This window comes from Colius striatus, chromosome 8 (assembly GCF_028858725.1).
Source record: "Colius striatus isolate bColStr4 chromosome 8, bColStr4.1.hap1, whole genome shotgun sequence".
Classification (NCBI taxonomy): domain Eukaryota; kingdom Metazoa; phylum Chordata; class Aves; order Coliiformes; family Coliidae; genus Colius; species Colius striatus.
This window is the reverse complement of record NC_084766.1, coordinates 36,781,872-36,800,692: the sequence shown is the minus strand read 5'-3', so window position 1 is coordinate 36,800,692 and position 18,821 is coordinate 36,781,872. Positions and strand designations below refer to the sequence as shown.

Sequence of the window (18,821 nt, the reverse complement as noted above, 5' to 3'; positions counted from 1 at the left end):
GTCTCTGTTGGAGGCAGTTTCCTTGTAAACAACAACAATAACATTTTTAGCTGTTTTTATTTAAGAAAGATATATTTTTGCCATAAGCAAAGGAACGGCAGGCTGGAGGAGACAGAGCCAGAAAAGAAAGGTGGCAGATTCTATAGGTCACAGTTTTGTTTCCTTCAAACTAGAGGACCTTAAAACCCCCCCAGCTGCAAAGCAAAAGCAGGGAACAGGCATCAGGTATTAATAAGCAAGTCGGAATGGCCAAAACTCCCTCGTCTGAAGTAGTTAACAAAATGCCGTGGCTGCAGTCCACAGGTGCCACGTTGCATTTCTCCAAAGCTTCACCACAACTGCAGAAAACACACATATGTTTGGATGCTGTGGATAAACAGGAGCTTCTCCCACAGCAGCCTCCAGCAGCGGGCGAGTGAGTGGGCAGCAGAGCCGGGGCTGCAGCGGGATCCTCACCCGCACCACAGGCCACCAGCTGCCCACGAGCCACGGCCAAGGCAGGAGAGCCAGCAACCCCAGAGCTCCTCAGCAGGGATCTGCCTTCACTTGGGATGCTCGATTACATCTGAAATGCTCCGTACCAGTTATCGCCAGCTCTGGGTGCAGACAGACCAAGGATCATCTTGTGTATTCGGGGAAAAAAATGAAGGGGATTTTATTTAGAGATGTTGGAGAGAATGGTGGGGCTGGGAGTGGGTCCCGGGGCTGAGGCCACATCCCTCTGTCCCTTCCTTCATCCCAAGCATCTCTGGAAAGCCCAGGCTGTAAACCAGGCACTTTGGTAAGCCGCTCAGGAAGGCTGCGGCCAGCCAGAGCCATGCACCCAGCACACCCGCGCTGCTGCACGGAGCTCTGCTTTGCTCTTGGCTGTGCAAAGGTGAGAAAGCCACCCCGCATGCCGCCGCGGCAGGAGGTGAAAGCCGTGCCGAGGCGCCGGTGAGATGGAGCAGCGTGAAGATGTGCCGGACAGCAGCGGCCGCGGCCAGCCCCGACGGCTTCAGCCGGCTCCCGGCACACCCCGTTCCCCGCTCCCCTCCTCCCGCACCTCTCCCTTTGTACAGACCCTACAGAAATCAGCCTCTCTGGTGCCGCAGGGCGATGCGCCCGGGGTCCCCTGCTCAGGCCTGGGCCCCGGGGAAGGGGGCAGCCGCGGGGCAGGAGCCGGGGCCGCTCCCGCCGGGCCGCTCGGGCGCGCCGGCCTCGGCCCGTCTCTTCCTCCTCCTCCTAAAACTGCCGTTATCGAACATTTTCTCGCAGTTGGGGTCGAGGGTCCAGTAGCTGCCTTTGCCTGCGGAGAGAGGAAGGTGTCGCGTGTCGGCCGCCAGACGCGCTCCGCGTCCCAGCCCGTCCCCATCCCCTTACCCGGGTCGTCCTCGTCCCGCGGGACCTTCTTGAAGCAGTCGTTGAGGGAGAGGTTGTGTCGGATGGAGTTCTGCCAGCCCGCCTTGCTCCTCCTGTAGAAGGGGAAGTTTTCGGCCACGTACTGGTAGATCTGGCTGAGGGTGCGGCGGCGGCGAGGCGAGCTGTGGATGGCCATGGCGATCAGCGCCGAGTACGAGTAGGGCGGCCGTGCGGGGCGCGGCCCGTCGGGCGGCTGCGGCGGCAGCGGCGGCCAGCGGCGCTGCGCGGGGCCCGGCGGAGGCTGCGCGGGGCCGGCGGGCAGCAGCGGCGCCGCGGGCAGGAGCGGCGAGCCGGGGCCGCGCAGCCACGCGTACGGGCCGGCGGCGGGCGGCGGCCGGGGCCGGCCCGGCGGGGGGATGCCGGGGCACCCCGCCGCCTCCAGCAGCTCCGGGGCGGGCGGCCCGAAGGCCTGCATGCTCCCACACAGCCCCGCGCAGCGCCCACCCGCCCGCTTAAATACCGCCCGCGGCTCCGGCCCCGGCCCCGGCCCCGCACCGACCCGCGCCCGCAGCGCCGGCCCAGGGGCAGCGGGGCGGGACGCCCCCGCACACACCTCCTCACACACCCCCACACACACACCCCCTCACAGCAGGACACACACACACCCCCACACACACCTCCTCACAGCAGGACACACACACACCTCCTCACACACCCCCACACACACACCCCCTCACAGCAGGACACACACACACCCCCACACACACCTCCTCACAGCAGGACACACACACACCTCCTCACACACCCCCACACACACACACACCCTCACAGCAGGATGCACACACCCCCCTCCTCACGCACCCCCACACACACCTCCTCACACACCCCTCATACACCTCCTCACAGCAGGATGCACACACACACCCCCTCACACACACACCCCCTCACAGCAGGACACACACACACCTCCTTACACACCTCTCACACACACCTCCTCACAGTGGGACACACACACACACCTCCTCACACACCCCCTCACACACCTCCTCACAGCAGGATGCACACACACCCCCTCCTCACACACCCCCACACACACACCTACTCACAGCAGGACACACACACACACCTCCTCACACACCCCTCATACACCTCCTCACAGCAGGACATACACACACACACACCTCCTCACACACCCCCACACACACCTCCTCACAATGGGATACCCCCACACACACCTCCTCACATCCCTGCCCCCGCACACACACCTCACAGTGGGACACCCACACACACCCACACAACTCCTCACACACACGTCCCCTCAAAACCCTGGGCCACCCCATGTATGTCCTTGCCCCGAGGGAAACAGCTCCCCAAAGCCCTCCTCAAAGCCCGCAGTCCCCATCCCATAAAGCGTTGTGCCGTGGGCATCAGCACCACTGATGGAAAGTGTCCAGGATAAACCTTGAGGATTTGGGAAGAGGAAGGGCTGAGCCCACTTTCTGTGGCCACCCCAGCCCAGGGCACAGAACCTGGAGAGCCTCAGGAGCCTTTTGTCCTGTAGTGAGGAAATCACCAGCAGTTCAGGGAATGTGAAGAAAGTGCCTCAGCACTCACTGCAAAGGTCCCTGAGCGACTGCAGAACAAATTGGGTGCTCTCAGGGCTTCCCAGTTTGAGCTTTTGGTGGGCATATGTAGGTTACCAGGGTGGTTACAGGGTGACCTGAGCCCACTGCCATGGGAGATACGAGAGCTTCTGCAGTGAAACATGAACATCCTTATTTGGTACCTTATAGAACAATTTCTGAGCTGTGACTGACCTGAGCAATCCCTGATGCCTCTGTTTAGGATCTGTAGTGCTATGGTAAAGCAGCCTGACAGACCCAGCTGTCCCTTCATTCCACAAGCTTTCGTTTCCAGCAAATAGATACGTTTGCAAGGAATCACCACTGTGCTCTCTCACATTTCCTTTGAGCATGAACTAAACATTCTTATCACCTGGCAATAAAAGCTCCCCAGCTGCAATACTCCTAAAGGCACGTGTGGTCCCACATGCACATACAAACCAACTCCTTGGCACTCTGGCAGAGTCTTAACACACCAGCATCTCATATGAATAAAATCATCTCCAATTCTTTCTCAGTTGATCTGTATTTTGGGTCTGCCAATACGGGTGTGAGTCTGTAGCACTAGATCTTTGCATTTCCTATGTCCTTTTTCTACTTGAACTGTTTCTTTCTAAGCCACATTACCTCTGTGTGTGCTGGCACTGGCATTCCCAGGGCAGGCCAGTCTAACCCAGTTTGCTTCCTCTGCAAGGAGCTCAGAGCAGAGGCTTCAGAGATGCAAGTAACAATTAGGAGATGCGGTTGCTTCCTAATGGAAAGCAGTTAGAGACAAGTTTCAGCCCTGCAGCATGAGTTATAACCCATTTTACACACAGATATATGTGCTTATATGTAAAGGCTTATGCAAAGACAAGGACTGGTCTTTAACACCCTCTGGGAGCCGCCCCAGAACCACGTCTGGGGTTGTCCCTGTCACCAAGGCAGTACTGGCAGCACAGCTTTGCTGGAGGGAGCTTTGCCCTGGCCCTTTGCCACATCATGATAGAGTTCTAGGAAAGAGCACTGAGCTTCAGGCTGTGCAGCAGCTTGTGTGTCCAAGCTTTGGGAAAATGCTAAAGGAAAACAAGCCAATTGCCAGTAACCAGATGCAGTCACATCTGGGAAAAGAAAAGGGTTGAGAACTGTTGTCCTACTAATGTAAAGTTGGCACTGGGTGTTCCTTTATTGCATACCACAAAATTAGAACCAGCTGATTCACATGCCTGATGGCATTCATCTCAATACCAGTCACTTCAAGCATATTTTCAGCAGCTCTGTGTTCCGATCTCAAACGTGCAAGGGGTGATATTGTTTCCATCTCAGCACAATTAATTCAGGAAACAACATTAAACAAACATTAAAATGAAAGTTATTCATTTTCCCACTTATTGATGAGCCAGAGACACCCAGCACTAAATCGACCTCTGGGTATCACCAGTGGGGTGGCTTGTGGAAGCTGCTGTTCCCCAGAAAAGCTGCTTTCTGTTGCATTGCCTGTGTGTCAGCTACAGCTGCAACCACAGGGAAAGGTGTCCAGGGTGGAGGTGTTGGATTCAAGAGGGACAGCAGAGGGAGACTATTTGTGTCAAGCCGGTGCCTGGTGGCAAACTTCAAGGGTGGGCTGGCTGAATTTTCATGTCAGTTTTAGACATGCACCTTGTAAACAAGAGACTTTATTTCACAGGTTTCCAAACGTACAAATCTACAAGTCTGGAGAGAGCTCATTAAATTCTCCCCTTCTCAACTGAGCTGACCTCCGAGGACATGAAAATACCCACACAGAATATGTTTGCTCACGCTGACTTTTTGTTGCTCCGCAGAAACCCTTTCAGTGGGAAGCAGCAACCTCTGCTAAACACCCAAACTTCTGTGATATCCTAACCCACAGCACAAACACTTCTCGTTATGGACTGCAGAGCTTTTTACCACTGTCATTCCTTTCTCCAGCACTTCAGCTGAAGCCACAAGGTGAGGAATGTGTCAGGATGCCGTGGTCAAGCCCAGCAGTTGTGGTACGCGGTGAAAACGCGGCGGCAGCTCGCCAGGACCGTTTTCAGCAGCTTTGCTCCTGTCCTCCATCACCCGACAGCGGTGAGAGATGTGCCTCTCCCCAGATGCACTGCCGAATTGTGCCAGTCTCTGCAAAAGGTGTGTTAGTGAGCTGAAGAGCCGCAGCTGAACTCTCCCGCATCGGCCCCCGCGCTTCTCGCTCGGGAAGGCGAACCGCGGGCCGGCGATGCCATCTAGCGACACTGGGACCCGCTACCGACGCGCGCATCTCTGCCTTGCAGCCTGAGAACTGGCGGCAGGCAGAGGCAGTCCTTCCCTTCATTGCTCTCTGCAGCTTCCTTGGAGAAGGGAGTAGCGAGCTCTCCTCCAAACGGAGCAAGAAAGCTGGAGAGGGACTTTTTATGAGGGCATGGAGTGAGAGGACAAGGTGTAATGGCTTCAAACTGGAAGAGGAGAGACTGAGATTAAATATTAAGAAGCTCTTCCCTGTGAGGATGGTGAGGCCCTGGCACAGGCTGCCCAGAGAGGCTGTGGCTGCCCCATCCCTGAGAGCATCCAAGGGCAGGTTGGATGGAGCTCGGAGCAGCCTGGGCTGGTGGAAGCTGTCCCTGCCCATGACAGGGGGTTGGAACTCAATGATCTTTAAGGTTTCTTCAAGCCCAAAGCAGTCTATGATTCTGTGATTCTAAGTGGGATGAATCCCCCATTTATTCCTCCACAAAACACGTAAAGTGAACCTGAAGGAGAGGTGTGTGCAGAGGCTGGTTGGGAGCTTTAAATACAATAATTCACTTGCACAAAGCATTCAAGACTTTTCTGGCAAAGCTGATTGAGTTGTGGGTGGTTTGCACCAAAAACATCAGTCTGTGATGTCTCCTGAAATGCCAGACCTTAGAACAAACTCTCCCCATGTAAAATAAAAAGAAGAAGGGAAAATGAAATGGAAACACATGGTGAGAAATAACAAACAAGTGATCTAACCTGAAATAGCCAGGGTTGACTGAAACAGAAAGAAATGCAGCTAACATCATGAACAAGTGATCCAAATATTACTTTCAATTCAACACCACTATGCTCATTTGGCATCACAATCATTAGCTAACAAATGGGCATATTTCAGGTCAATCAAGCTTGAGCCAATTAATCTGTGGCAATTAACTAAATTAACTCTAAAATTAGAGTTCAAATAATCTCAGCAATTATGTTTTTATCCTGGAATGCATCTCTTCAAGAGAAGCCAGTAAGACAGACAAATCCACTGGAGTTTGCCATGTTTCAATTACATGCTGTATTCTAATTTGTTTTAATATTTAACTTCCAGCCTGGGCAACACTTTTGCATGGCCCTGTGGTAAGAATGGCTTGGTACAAGAGAAAAGTCATATGCCTTTCTCAGTCTTTTGTGTCCCCAGGTAATAGCATTGGCATACACCAACGGTTTGGACATCAAATGCAGCTCCTTAGGGGTTGTATCCTGAACTAAGTTTTCCTCCTTCATTTATTGAGAAAACTACAAGTAATTTGACATTAATGTGTAATTTCTTATCTCAGATGGAGAAGAGACACTATAGTGTGCAAAGGGAGGTCTCTGCTGTGAAAGAGGGCTCAGCATCTCCAACAGCCCTTCGGATGCTGGTGTAACAACATGTAGGCATTTGGTTATATTCGTATTTAACCATTCATACTTTATTAAAATAGGGTGAAAACTGCTGAGCCTGCTGGTAAAAAGCAAAAGGGGGGATGTGGGATGTCAAACAAAGGCATAGGAGCAGGTCCTGCAAGTGGGGCATCAGGATGATGGCACCAGTGTACAAAATACCTTGAAATATCAGGCTAATTTGTAGCACTGCTCCACGCTGTGCAGTTACTGTGAAGTAAAGGTGAACAAGGCTATAGGCTTCTCCCCTAACCTCTCACAGCTCTTCTCCACCAAAGTTCCTCAGGTACAGATTTGAGCATCAGTGATTGGCAAACGATAGAATTCAGCAGAATAGCTCAGTTATTTAACACAAGTAAGGAAGGGGTTCATATTTCTGCACGAAGCAGTCATTGTACCTGGATGGTCTGGCCCACTGACAGGTCCTGCCATTCAGTCATGAAGCAGCAAACAACATGGGCTCTGTGGGCAGCTGCTCAGCACCACTGGTCACAGCCCCAGCCAAGCCAGACCCTGACTGCTCTACATCTCTCTAAATGATGGGACACAAAGTCCAGGACAAGGAGTATCTCTCTAAATGATGGGACACAAAGTCCAGGACAAGGAGCTTTTGAATCCTTTGCATGGTTCAGACACAAAGCTGTTCTATCACCTCCTGGGCTGCCAGACACCACTTGGCTGCTGTTCATTGTGGATGGAGATGCAAAATCCAGAGGCATGACGAAGCCAAAGGTGAACTCTTCCAGCAAGCCAACCCACTGCTCATTACCTGTCTGCAGGGTATTTCTTGTATTTGAGTTCACACTTAATAGTTATAAAACTTGTCAAATGTTTATCTTAACCCAGCAGATGTAGAAGTTAATTTGGAAGACAATGAAGTAGGTGCATCTGTAGAAAATTAACTTTCAGGTGCATGGTGAGCACAGCAGAGAGGAGACATGGCCTGTGGCACAAACACCGCACCTAACACACCTTTGTCTTCTTAAATTAGTGCTTTTAATTCCTCAGTAAGCAGCTCCTTCTTTTCTAAGCTGAGAAAGGATTAGTCTTTGCTTAAGAAAACCAGGACACGATGAAAAGAGAAACGAGGAGGCACCAGTAATACTTTGGTTTGACATTTCTGAAGTTTACCCAAGACATAGAGAAATTGTTCCTTATAAATTTAAATATTACATATAGAAATTGTTGCTTCTATACATAAAATAGAGCACAAGTTTTTCTCCTTTGAGTAAAAGATGCTAGCTTGAGTAGCACAAACACAAAGTAGCATTAATATCCTCCCAACGTGATAAGATCACACATCCCTTCATTAGGCTTCCCTTCTGTCTCACACTTTGGTAATTTCTGAAAACTTCCTTTTTTCCTCTCGTTAAAATGATCTGAGATCAAGACCTAACATTCACAAGAGGCTGTACTGAAAAGTAAATTCCCTGCAGCATCATTAAGGAGCCAACGGGATCAAAATCACTCGCCAGCAACTGGGATATGAGAGAGGCTCCAGTGGCAGCTCTCCGTGTGCTCCAGCCACCTTCTCTTTGCCTTCCCTGATGAGTGTGTGAAGTGCTTGTCAGGAAAATCCATCTGGAAGAAAAATGCATTGACTTAATCGTCTTCTTTTGCCTATTAAATCCTTTTGCTTCCATCCTAAAGAGTTGAGTTTAAGTAAAGTCTTTTGGGGTCTGTATGTGCAGTACATTTCTCACACTGCCCCTTCCAGACTGCTTTAACATGTGACTGCTACTATGTTTCATGTATTTCCACCTCTAACTCCAGTCATCTTTAATACTGTGTCCTCAAAAAACCCCAATTTGTAGCTAAAGCCTTTCAGAAGTACCTAAAATTACCTAAAAATAACTTTTTCAGGCCCCTCAGGATTCCATTTTTCTCCTGTTTCCCGCTCTGCCAGGCTTGGAAAAGATGATATAAAAACAAACAAGCAAGTGACATACAATAGACAGAGCTTTAAATGGCTTGTGTTTCTGTTTCCTGCTTTATTCAGTGCATCAGGGATCTCATAAGAGAGAGGCCCTTGAGTTTGTTGGTGTTCATATCTAACGACACCTACTGATCATACTTATTGATTTGGTTTGTTGAATTCAGGAGGTGTAACATCTGCTTTTGATTGAGGAAAAATGTGAAGAGACAATATTTTATTAATTGCATGGAAATGAATAAGTTAATTATATGTAAAGGAGCTGCTTGTTTATGACGATGTGGCCCCAATAATAGCCTGAATCTTACACACGTTAGCACCTACATGCAAAACTCATAGCAGTGACAGGTTTTTGTGTGGCTGCAGCAACAGGACACTTTAGGTGTTTATGAGGGACAGAAGGGAGAAGCAGAGAATTTCTTCTCTGTATTTAAAGCCCCTCCCACTTCACATACTGCATCATGTGCTGCTGCAGCAGATCACAGAGGAAGCCCTTATGGATTACCGAGGGCTGCTTTTTTGCATCCATTATTAATCAGGCTATTCGTTACAACAAAACACATGTTTAATGGAAAGACATTGCAGAGAATGTCTCCTCAAGGACCTGCTTTGTTTTTGAAAGTCTTTATGAGTGTTTACATCATGCTCTGTGATTTATTTTCAGGTTGGCTGAGGCATGCTATGCTGGACTGTGGACAAAACCCATTTGTTTCCCTGGCCAGGAAGCCCATCTATCAAAGAGTGGAAGAAGGAGGTGGGTTGCTAGCTGGAAGCTTGGGAGCTGGGCAGTGTGGAGAGTTGGATGTTTGCTCAGTCAGGGATGCCAGCTTGTCCATCTTTGTGATTTTCACCCAAATTTCAGCAAAATGATGGAAAGAATCTGTTTGGTAGCGTTATATATACAATTCCAACCTCATTCCTGCAGCTGGTGCTCTGCTAGTATCTGGAGGAAAAGGGTATGGTTACTAAAGCCCCATTAAATAAGGCTCAAGCATCCTTGTCTCTCCATCCTTTTCCTGCAAACCTGCTCACCTTGTGCAGGTAGGGCCTGTTCAGGAGTTTACACAATCTGCTGAAGGAACAATACAGAGAAACTAAGAGCAGAGCTCAGTCCTTACCATCTCTCCCTGGGCTGTCAGCCAGCATTTGGAAATAACTCCCTGGTTGCTTGGAGGAAAAGTTGTTAACAACTGAGCTTTGGAAGCTCTTGGCTTCATTTTGGAGCAGCTTGAGCTATAAAGTGGGAGACACAGTTCCCTTTTCTGCTGGTTGTTGATAGCTTTTTGAAGTGCACTTTCCCAAGTACCACACAGTTGCATTTGAATTCCCTACCTCTAGTCACTGTTTCAAGACCAAACTAACCTGTTTTCCCCAGATTGGGTCACATTTCATGGTTATTTAGATCATGTTTTGCTGTGTACACTGTAACTGGTGGGAAGCTACAAGAGCAATCTTTCACTGAGGCATTTTTCACAGTAAAGGAGTCAAGCAAGTTACCTCTGAGAGATACATTTGTGTATCAGGGGCAACACGTTCCTGAGGTTACACGAAGCCCAAGTTCTCTCTCCCAAACTCCCCAAAGGCTGTTGTTTTCCTTCAGAGCACCACTTTCCCTTCCCCACAGTGACAAAGTTATGCTCTTCCCATGCATCTTTGTACAAAGAATTTGTTGTGCTGTACCAGAGCCCAACAGCAAGGCAGAGGCAGGGCTGGCACACCAGAGAGAGGAGTTGCAGGGTGATGGGCTGAGTGACCCATGTCCTCCTGGCCAGCTTTTGCTCTGTGATCTTGTACAAGTCACTAAAACCTGATTCAAAGTCACAGATCGCTCATCCCATTTATTTTAATGGTTTTGGTTCAGCCAATTAGGCCTTTTTTTCCCTTGGATCTCATCTGTATAAAGGATGGCATTAATACCTTCAGTCTCATGGGATTAATTGCCTGTAAAGTCACTTTGAGACCTTGGGTGGAAGCACCAGTGATATTCATTATTGTTATAGATATTATCATGTTAAACATAAGTTCACACAGTTATGTGGAAAAAACCTTCCAGAATCAAAGGAATTAAAACCACCCTCAGTCTGTTGAATTATTTTATTGCCTTCCATTGGAAAGGTGATGCCTCAGCTCTCCCTTTCTGCCTGCACCACAGTATGCCAAGCCCTAGAAGCCCACGTCTGTGTCAGTAAGCTGGCTCACTGACTCACAGAAGCCAGACTTAAAAAGAAGTATTGTTCATTTGATAACTCCCATTTCAATATTTCCTACAACCTACATTTTTTTTTCTTCATTTGAATGCTTTAATTTTGTTCTCATGAGATGTGGTTAATTTGCAGCTGTAAAAAGCCAAGGGATCAGAAAGTTGGGGTTTAACAGGGCCAACTGTACTATGCACAAGTATAGTGTTTGTTGCAAGTATGGAACAGTTGGCAAGCAGGTTCCCCCCCCCCCCCTCTAAGAAGACTCCTAACTATGGGAAAAAATAAGAGAGTGAAATTACTCTTTGCCTGTATTCACTGACTCATGTGACATTGCACCAAGAGGATACCACAGGGCCACAACACAGCATGAAAGTGAAATAAATGAAGGTTGTTTCTGAGGGTGGGTTACAAGTAATGTTCACCATTGTGATGGAAGTTACAAAACTGAGGAACTACATGTGGACAACTGCAGAAACAGAAACACAGCCCTAAAAAGAAATGACTTTGAGGTAGCAATGACAGTCCCCAGAGGAACTGATATCTGCTTTTTTTTCTACCAAATGACCAGGGCAAATTAAACCCAGCCACTGCAGCTAAGGAAGAGGAAACATTCACCACTGTACTGTACAGAAGCCCTATTTCAATACTGGCATTTCCAACCCAAGCTAGGAAAGCATCTCCCATTATACATCGGTACATTGGCTGACTTTCTTGCCAGTAAAAGTCAGCCAGCAGCTTGTAATTATACTGAATGTCTTCCTGGAACCCTGCTTTCATAAATGGTGCCATCTTTTGGGTAATATATCATTGGTCTGCCCTGCTCAGATTATTACACTAATCTATCATTAGAGCAACAGCTTGCTCTGGTGATGGATCGGTGTAACGTGACGGGAGAGCTACAGCTCACTTGGGTAATGCGTGATGCTCTCGTGCTGATGTATGGCATGGTGTAGCACAGAGAGGAGCCTCCCAGGTGATGCATTTCCCCAGGGACAGTGCAATCCTACAGTGAACAGCCCCAGAATGATGCTTATTTGCTCTGAAAGCCTATAGGCTGCTCTGCACTCCAGACAGCATGCAGGGTCCTTGACCATGCCCCAGCGCCTCTGAGCTTTGGCTGATGTCATCATCCTGAAGACCTCCCTGCTCTACTAGGGAGGGGTGGCACGTGGCTGGTGCTGGCTGCCTGCAGAAAACCAGACTAAAGGGAGAAAACTTCCTGGCTTTGGTTACCTTGAGTATCATGCTGTCTTAAGCACAAAGAAACTCAGAGACAATGTGCTACACACACGTGAAACCTGTGCAAACACATGAGGTCAGCAGGCATAACTACACCAAAGCTCTCATTTTATGGGAGATATGGATCTAAAGCTAAACCTTCATAAATTTAATTTACAGTCCTTACTGCATGTTTCTTGGATGTTCCAGCCATGGGGCAAACCCTCTCACTCTAAGGCTCTGTCAGACTTTTTCCTATCACCAGGTCAAACTTTCTCACTAGTAGCCATTAAATAGTTCATGGGTTTTGTTAATAGATCCATGGTGGTATTTGCTATTCTTCCATTTTCCTAGTCAGAATATGTCAGGGTGAGAAATAGGACAGCTAACTTTGGAACTGATAAAACTGTATCTTTGTATCTAAAAAGCTCAAAATGCCTTAATTGGGTTTTTTTTCCCCTCAAAGTTTGAAAAAGCAACACAAACACCCCCAGCTCCTGTAAAACACCCCACAAAACAGCCCACCCTGGATTCTCTTCAGCTTTCCTTCTCATACACACAAAACCAACCCAGCACCACCCAGAACAAAATCTTAGAACCCCAATTTCTGTCAGAGCCCACACTCAGCCCAGCCCAAGCCCCAGGAGGGAAGTATTTGCACAAGATGCCTCGGTGCAAGTGATTTCCCTGCAGTTCTTTCCCTAGTCTCAATTACTCTGCCTGTCACCAGTAAAACACTGAAATTCTGCAAGGACACACAGAGGTGAAGATTGTCCTTTATCCTGATAGCAGCTCTGTTATTCCACAAATGTGGAAACAATTAAGATCATCAACATTTCAGAAGTTATTCCTTCAGGTGATAAACTCTGTAGTAATGCAATCAGCCTTCTCTGTACTTTGTTTTGCTTTCCAGACATTCACCTGACCTCTACCTGGTCTTCCTGCTAACCTCCAGCACGTTGATGCTCTTTTCCAGGCATTATATGCATGGAAATGAAATTAAGTAGTGGGTGGAAACAATGAGTTAGCTGTAGTGAAATAAATAATGCCTGGAAATTGGACTAGATGTGTTGTGTATAACCTTTCCTACACCATCTACTTGGCTGCTACTAAATGCAATTCAGAGCAGCAGCATTAAGTGACATGACTGGCATCTGCCACACAGTTTTCTTTTTATAAACTGGATAATATAATCATTTCATAATCTTTTCTGACCCTCCTTAGTTACTTTTAAATCCAGGCTGATTTGTCAGCCAACACAAACCAGCCAGTGCCTTTGCTACCCAGCACCAAAGGCTATGGAATATTGCTAACAAGGGAATGACTTTTTCCAGCCAGGGCTTTGCACAGTTAACATAAAATCAGACTGTTTCTCCTTGCCTCTGCCTCCAGCAAAGGTGCCCAGTGGCTTTGGCCCTGTTCCAGCTTTCCTTCCCTGCGCAGTGGGGTTGGCACTGCTGCTCGCTGCCTGCCCTTTGGGTTTTTGGTTCCTTGGCTGCATCCTTCTGCTGCTGCCAGTCCTGCAGCCCAGGCTGAGTGCCCTGCAGCACAGGCATGCCTGCAGCACTGCTCACCTCCTGCTCCTCCAGCTTTGGGGGTCTGAGGCTGCCAGGGAAATCCAAATCAAACCCGCAGCTGGTGCTGAGCATATCACTGCAGCCCTGAGGCTGACTGCTGCTTAGTGCCTTAGCCTGCACTACCTAGGCAAAGGGCAAAAGGAGCCCCAAACTGATTGACCTAAGAGTGGAAAGAGGGAATGAGCTGTTGCCCTTCGGTGTCAGAGGCAGGAGAGCTGACAGAGCTGTAAGTTCCCTGTCTCCCTGCTGCACAGCACCTGCAGCATTGAGGTGTGGGGAAGGAGATGTTTGATGCATCCAGCACCTGAGCTATAACTTGAGGGAAAGGAAGAAGGATCTTGGAAAAAGGTATATGCTGGCAAGAATATTGCCAGATATTCCTAAATTAACTAATAACCTGCTGTACCTTAAGGCAATAATCAGGAGTTAATAGGCTGTATGAAACAGAAAGGAGCAAACAGAATAAAAGCAGTTGGGTAAGGTACAACTTTGCCTTCTGCCTGCATGGTAGTTCATTTCTACTGATGTTAACTGTGCAGTTCCCACAGGCTTCCTACCACGTGTGCTGAAAGGTAAATGTTGGGCAGTGCCTGTTGGAGACACGTTCTCAAGCACCTACAGAGTTTACAGTAGCCCAAATGGAATCACATCCAGGGTTGCTGGGGGTGCCTCTGTTGTTGCAATTGGATACTTCATATTTCCTAACCCCCCCCCACTTTACCCTCCCCTTTTTAGCACATGAAATGGGATTTCTCTGAGACAAGTATTATTGGTGGAGGCAGTAGTTGTAGCATTGGTGTTGCAGCTGGCTGAAGCAGAGGGCTCTCACCATACACACAAGTGACTGCTAACCCCCTCAAAACACAGAATCTAAGCATATTGGAAAACAGAGGCAGCAAGAGAGAATGAAATTACAATGGTCCGTGTGGACAAGCAGGGATTATTTATCAGCATCTCTAAAGATGCAACAGTAAAGGGGAAAGACAGAGGACAGCAAGGTGACTTTGCAGCAGAGAACAAAGCTTGTTTAAGTATATTAAGCATCAGCAGACACAGTCAGCACCATTCACTGGAAGAGTGCAGGTGCTGTGGCTTTGTACTTTGAAAGAGATGATGGATGGATGGATTAGTCCAGAAAGGCCTTGAAATGAAGATGTATCATTCAAGTCTGCTATGTATACAAGACAAAACTGTTCACATATTCAGGGTGGTGAGACATATGCCATCTAATAAAATAAGAAAAGGCAGTAGGAGTTTAAATGGTTGAAACGAAGACTAGATTGGACTGGAAAAGCCAAGGGCAACCTGCAAAAGTCTCGCTGCCATGTGTTAGCATCCCATTACTTTCTTCTTTAATATTAGCTCTGAAAAGAAGCATGCTGACATTTGCCAGAGAGGTGCCAAGATGAGCTGAGCTGAGAGACCTAAGGTGTAGGAGTACAGAGAAACAATAGGATTGTAAGTGGCTCACTGCTCAAGCAAATAATGTGATACTATTTGCTAATTACCTTTTTATAATGCCAAGGGTTCACCTGAGTTAAGGGTTGCAAAAACAGCTGGTAGAAGCACCAAGTAACAGACAAGTCAAATAGCCAGGAAGGCTGAAAAGTTGCAGAATTTCCTCTAGAATGGCTGTTTTATGCCTGTGGATATAATCTGCCTTCACAAAAGAGTGTCTAAGCATATCAAATCAGATGAAACACGAGCCAAAACCTCAGTGTTAGTCCAGCTGACTTGGGGTACAAAGAAGACTGCTGGATACCTACCCCAAGAAAGTTATCCAGGCAATTTGGTTGTGAGTGCAAAAGCCATACATGTATGTTTTATTTTGTTGCAGTTTAGTTTCCTTCAGCTGAAGACAGAAAAGGAGAGCCTTGGGCCAGCAGAAAATTTGGCCTCATAGTATCCAAAGGTCTGACTGAAAACATGCACCTGAGAGACAAAGTAACTCCAGAGGGAAAGTTTTATAGAGCCTGATAGAAGTTACAGCTTTAATGAGGTTCTGTGTTACCCTCCTAGAAATCCACGTAAAGGAATGAAGTGCTACCTGTGTTGGGAATCTCTAGGTTATCCTCTGCAAGTGTATGATCAAGGTTTAGTTCTGTGTGAAATCCTGTGAGTACTTACATCATGCTCTGAATTTATAGGCAGAGTCTTCTGAGTCCCAGGTTTCTGTGCATTTAGGAATGGCACCATAGCTACATTTTCCTCTGGGCTTTCAAAACAAATTTGTGGCTAATATAACTTGCACAGAAAAATACTTGAGCTTTGGTACTTAGAGCCCTCCATTTCTTCAACACCTGTTTCAAGACAGAGTGACCTCTACTTGACAGCAATCTCTATGACACTGGAAGCCTGAAGGTGAAAACACATTGTCTCAAGGTTGTAGTTGGTCTGATTTTGTCCCTTTTAGCTGCTCATTAAAGATTGCCTAGAAGTGATTAGGTGTTTGCTTATGCACAGTAATTATGTTGCATCGAGTGTCTTCCTGTTATGTAGCTAATAAACCAACAGCAACGTATCTCTTGGCCCAAAGAGGCTGGGAGTTTATATTAAAGTGATAAATTATGGATTCTGCTAATGCAGCATAATAAGATCAAACAGCACAGTGTGAGCAGTCATCATTCTCTTACTTTTGTCTAATATTGTGTAGTTATTAGACATTTTGTCCCTTATTAATCCTCTCTGACCTTCTTCCACAAATTCTCCTGCCTATAAAAATTAATAGCTGCTGAGAACTGTGATGTGCCCACAGATGCCTGTGAGGATAACAGGGCACAGCATGCTATGGGATGCAACTGGTCTAGCAATGGGCTGGTGACACCAGACAGCCCCTCTCTGCTCCTTTGCTGTGGAATGTGACCTCTTGGGCTCACAGGTAAGGAGGTGGCCTGGAGTGATGTAGGCATCTAAAAGATGCACTTCAGCTGAATCTCTAAATGTCATTTCTAACTGTCAAGCAAAGGGTTTGAGTGGCAATGATGTGAGTAAAACCAGCTTGCTCTTTCCTGAACATTGTGGGAGAAGAACATTGAGTGGAAAGGGTAACCCAGGACGTGACAAAGCAAACACTAAATCTTTCCAAAGTCTTCTTTGTAACTTCAGTACAAACTCTGCCACACTGGAAGACAGCCAGTGTGCTTCCACAGCATCCCTTCTTGGTTTAGGCTAAAGGAACAAGAGTACAGCCACCTGCAGCAAGGACGTGACACGGAGAAGCTCTCAGCACTTTGCTGACCCCATGTTGGTACAAACTACAGTCCCAGACACGGTTTCACTGGGAATCTGTGTGTCAGCAGCACACAGTGATATCACTAAACTGGGCCTTTTGCTTATGATGTGATGGAGGCAGATAAACATCTAAATATTTAGGGACTTTATAACATTGACATCAATCACAACAATGCAATTGGAGTGAGACAGCGATGGAGCCTCTGCTGAGAGGTTTAATTCTTGTCTGGATGGGGGTCTTTCCCCCCCTTATATACAGAATAACCAAGGGGAAAGCCAAAGTAAGTTTGGTGTTGATCATTCTAGTCTGCTTTTCTCAACAAATGTTAAATGAAGTCTTACAAGCCACAGACAGAAGTGGAAATAAAGCACATAAGGTGTGTGAATAGATGACTAGGATACTAACATTTAAAAATCAGCAGCTCTGCATACAAAGGGAATCTGTTTCAGAATGTGTTTGCCTGCTCAGTCCTCCCCCTCTGTGAAACCTGCAATAGGCAGCCAGGGCTTACATACCATAGCAGAGACTTTTGTACTCACAGGCTCCCAGAGAGGGTTGAACTTCTCACCAGCTGGGCAAGCAGGAGCTGGGCAGGTTAAACCCTCCTTGCTCCCAAATGATGCTGTTATGGCTGAATGACCTGATATCTTTCAGCTGTAGCCCATTAGGCTGGAGACTGGAGAGCAGGTGCCACATGAAATGCAGATGTGTGGCCACACATCCCCACACCTGACTGGAACAGCTCCTAGCAAGCACAGTGGTGGATGTGTCATATACTCAGTGGAGGGACAAGGTGGACAAATAAAACTCATGTGAATACTGTAGTTAATATCAGTACTCTTTGTGCTCACTCAGGCATCTTACAGGTGTACAGATCCAACACCTCCCCCAGGCTTGTGCTGTGCCCAAGGCAGTTCCAGGTGGAAAACTCAGTGCTCAGAGCCTGCAGGAGCTGAACAATTTCCAGCTGCAAGGAAGAGCACTAATGTCCAAGGGCATCTGAAGGCAAATAGTGATGGAAGCTTAGCAGGAGAGTGGATGCAGGGCTCCAGCTGCACAACAAAATCTCCTGGGCATCAGGGGTTACTGTTCTTCAAGACAATGCTGTGTTTGAAACATGGTCCTTACAGCAGTGTTTTCCCAGAGTGGGGGACACCAACTTTTAAGGACTATCACAATTATTTTAGGTGTAAACAGAGAGAGAAACAAAACCCACAAAGAACCCCAAACCACCAAAATCCTAAATTCACCATCTTCATCCTTTAATGGGCTCTGTGTGCATGCTGAACAGAAAGCAAAGCACAGGCAGAGGTTGCAGTCTCAGCAGCAGGGAACCATTAGCTCTCTGTGGTACGGGGAGCGATCCCATGGGCAGCACAAGGACTGTCAGAGACCAACATTAAGGTGATTTTTAAGACCCTGTGAGTTTTCATGTCTCATATGAATTGCAGGTGTCTCTGTACATGTCAGGTGCTCACAGGAGGCTGCAAGCATCAGGCAGGGCGCTTCAAGACCCACAGCTGGTTAAAACATCACCGCTCCTGCCACTAAGCTGCAGTACAGCACAGCAGCTCCCACCCCTGCATGCTCTGCTAAAGGGCTTATATCCCATGTGTTTGTTTTTAATTTAACACCCTCCCTGGGGTTTTATTTAGTTTGGACTTGTCCTGTGATGTTTCTGCATTTGTATTCAGTGCATTTTTCAACCCACTGCAAGAGGCCTGCTTTGTGCACAGAGCGGTGACAGAGGCTGCAAAGGCAAGTGATGAGGGAGCTAACCGTGCCACTGAGCACATCCCCCTCCCCTCTCCTCCTGTCACTCACTTTCCATTTGCTTGTTTGGCTCCTGTTTGTCTTTTCCTTGCTTTCACTGTGCTGTACTTCCACCAAACCAAAGAAGACAACTCACAGACAAAGGATCACCTGGGAAATCCAACCGAGGCCACTTCCCCGGCTCTAAAAGCACCACACAACCTTGGTTACCTAACTGGACCATTTTTGCAGGAGCAGCCACTCCTTGGAGTGCAGGGAAGAAGCCCTGGCACAGGC

At 47.7% G+C, this 18,821-nt stretch overlaps 1 protein-coding gene across 1 annotated transcript in view; it reads right to left on the bottom strand.

Annotated features, from left to right (window-relative positions):
• Nucleotides 1-1,118: 1,118 nt before the first annotated feature.
• The window catches only part of FOXI2 (forkhead box I2), a 38,832-nt gene continuing 21,129 nt past the window's right edge, over nucleotides 1,119-18,821 (bottom strand). The window contains exons 4-5 of the mRNA XM_062000738.1: nucleotides 1,363-1,523; nucleotides 1,119-1,288 (exon numbers count right to left, since the gene is read on the bottom strand). Coding sequence (XP_061856722.1) covers nucleotides 1,119-1,288; nucleotides 1,363-1,523 — 331 coding nt within the window. The remainder of the gene's footprint in view (nucleotides 1,289-1,362; nucleotides 1,524-18,821) is intronic.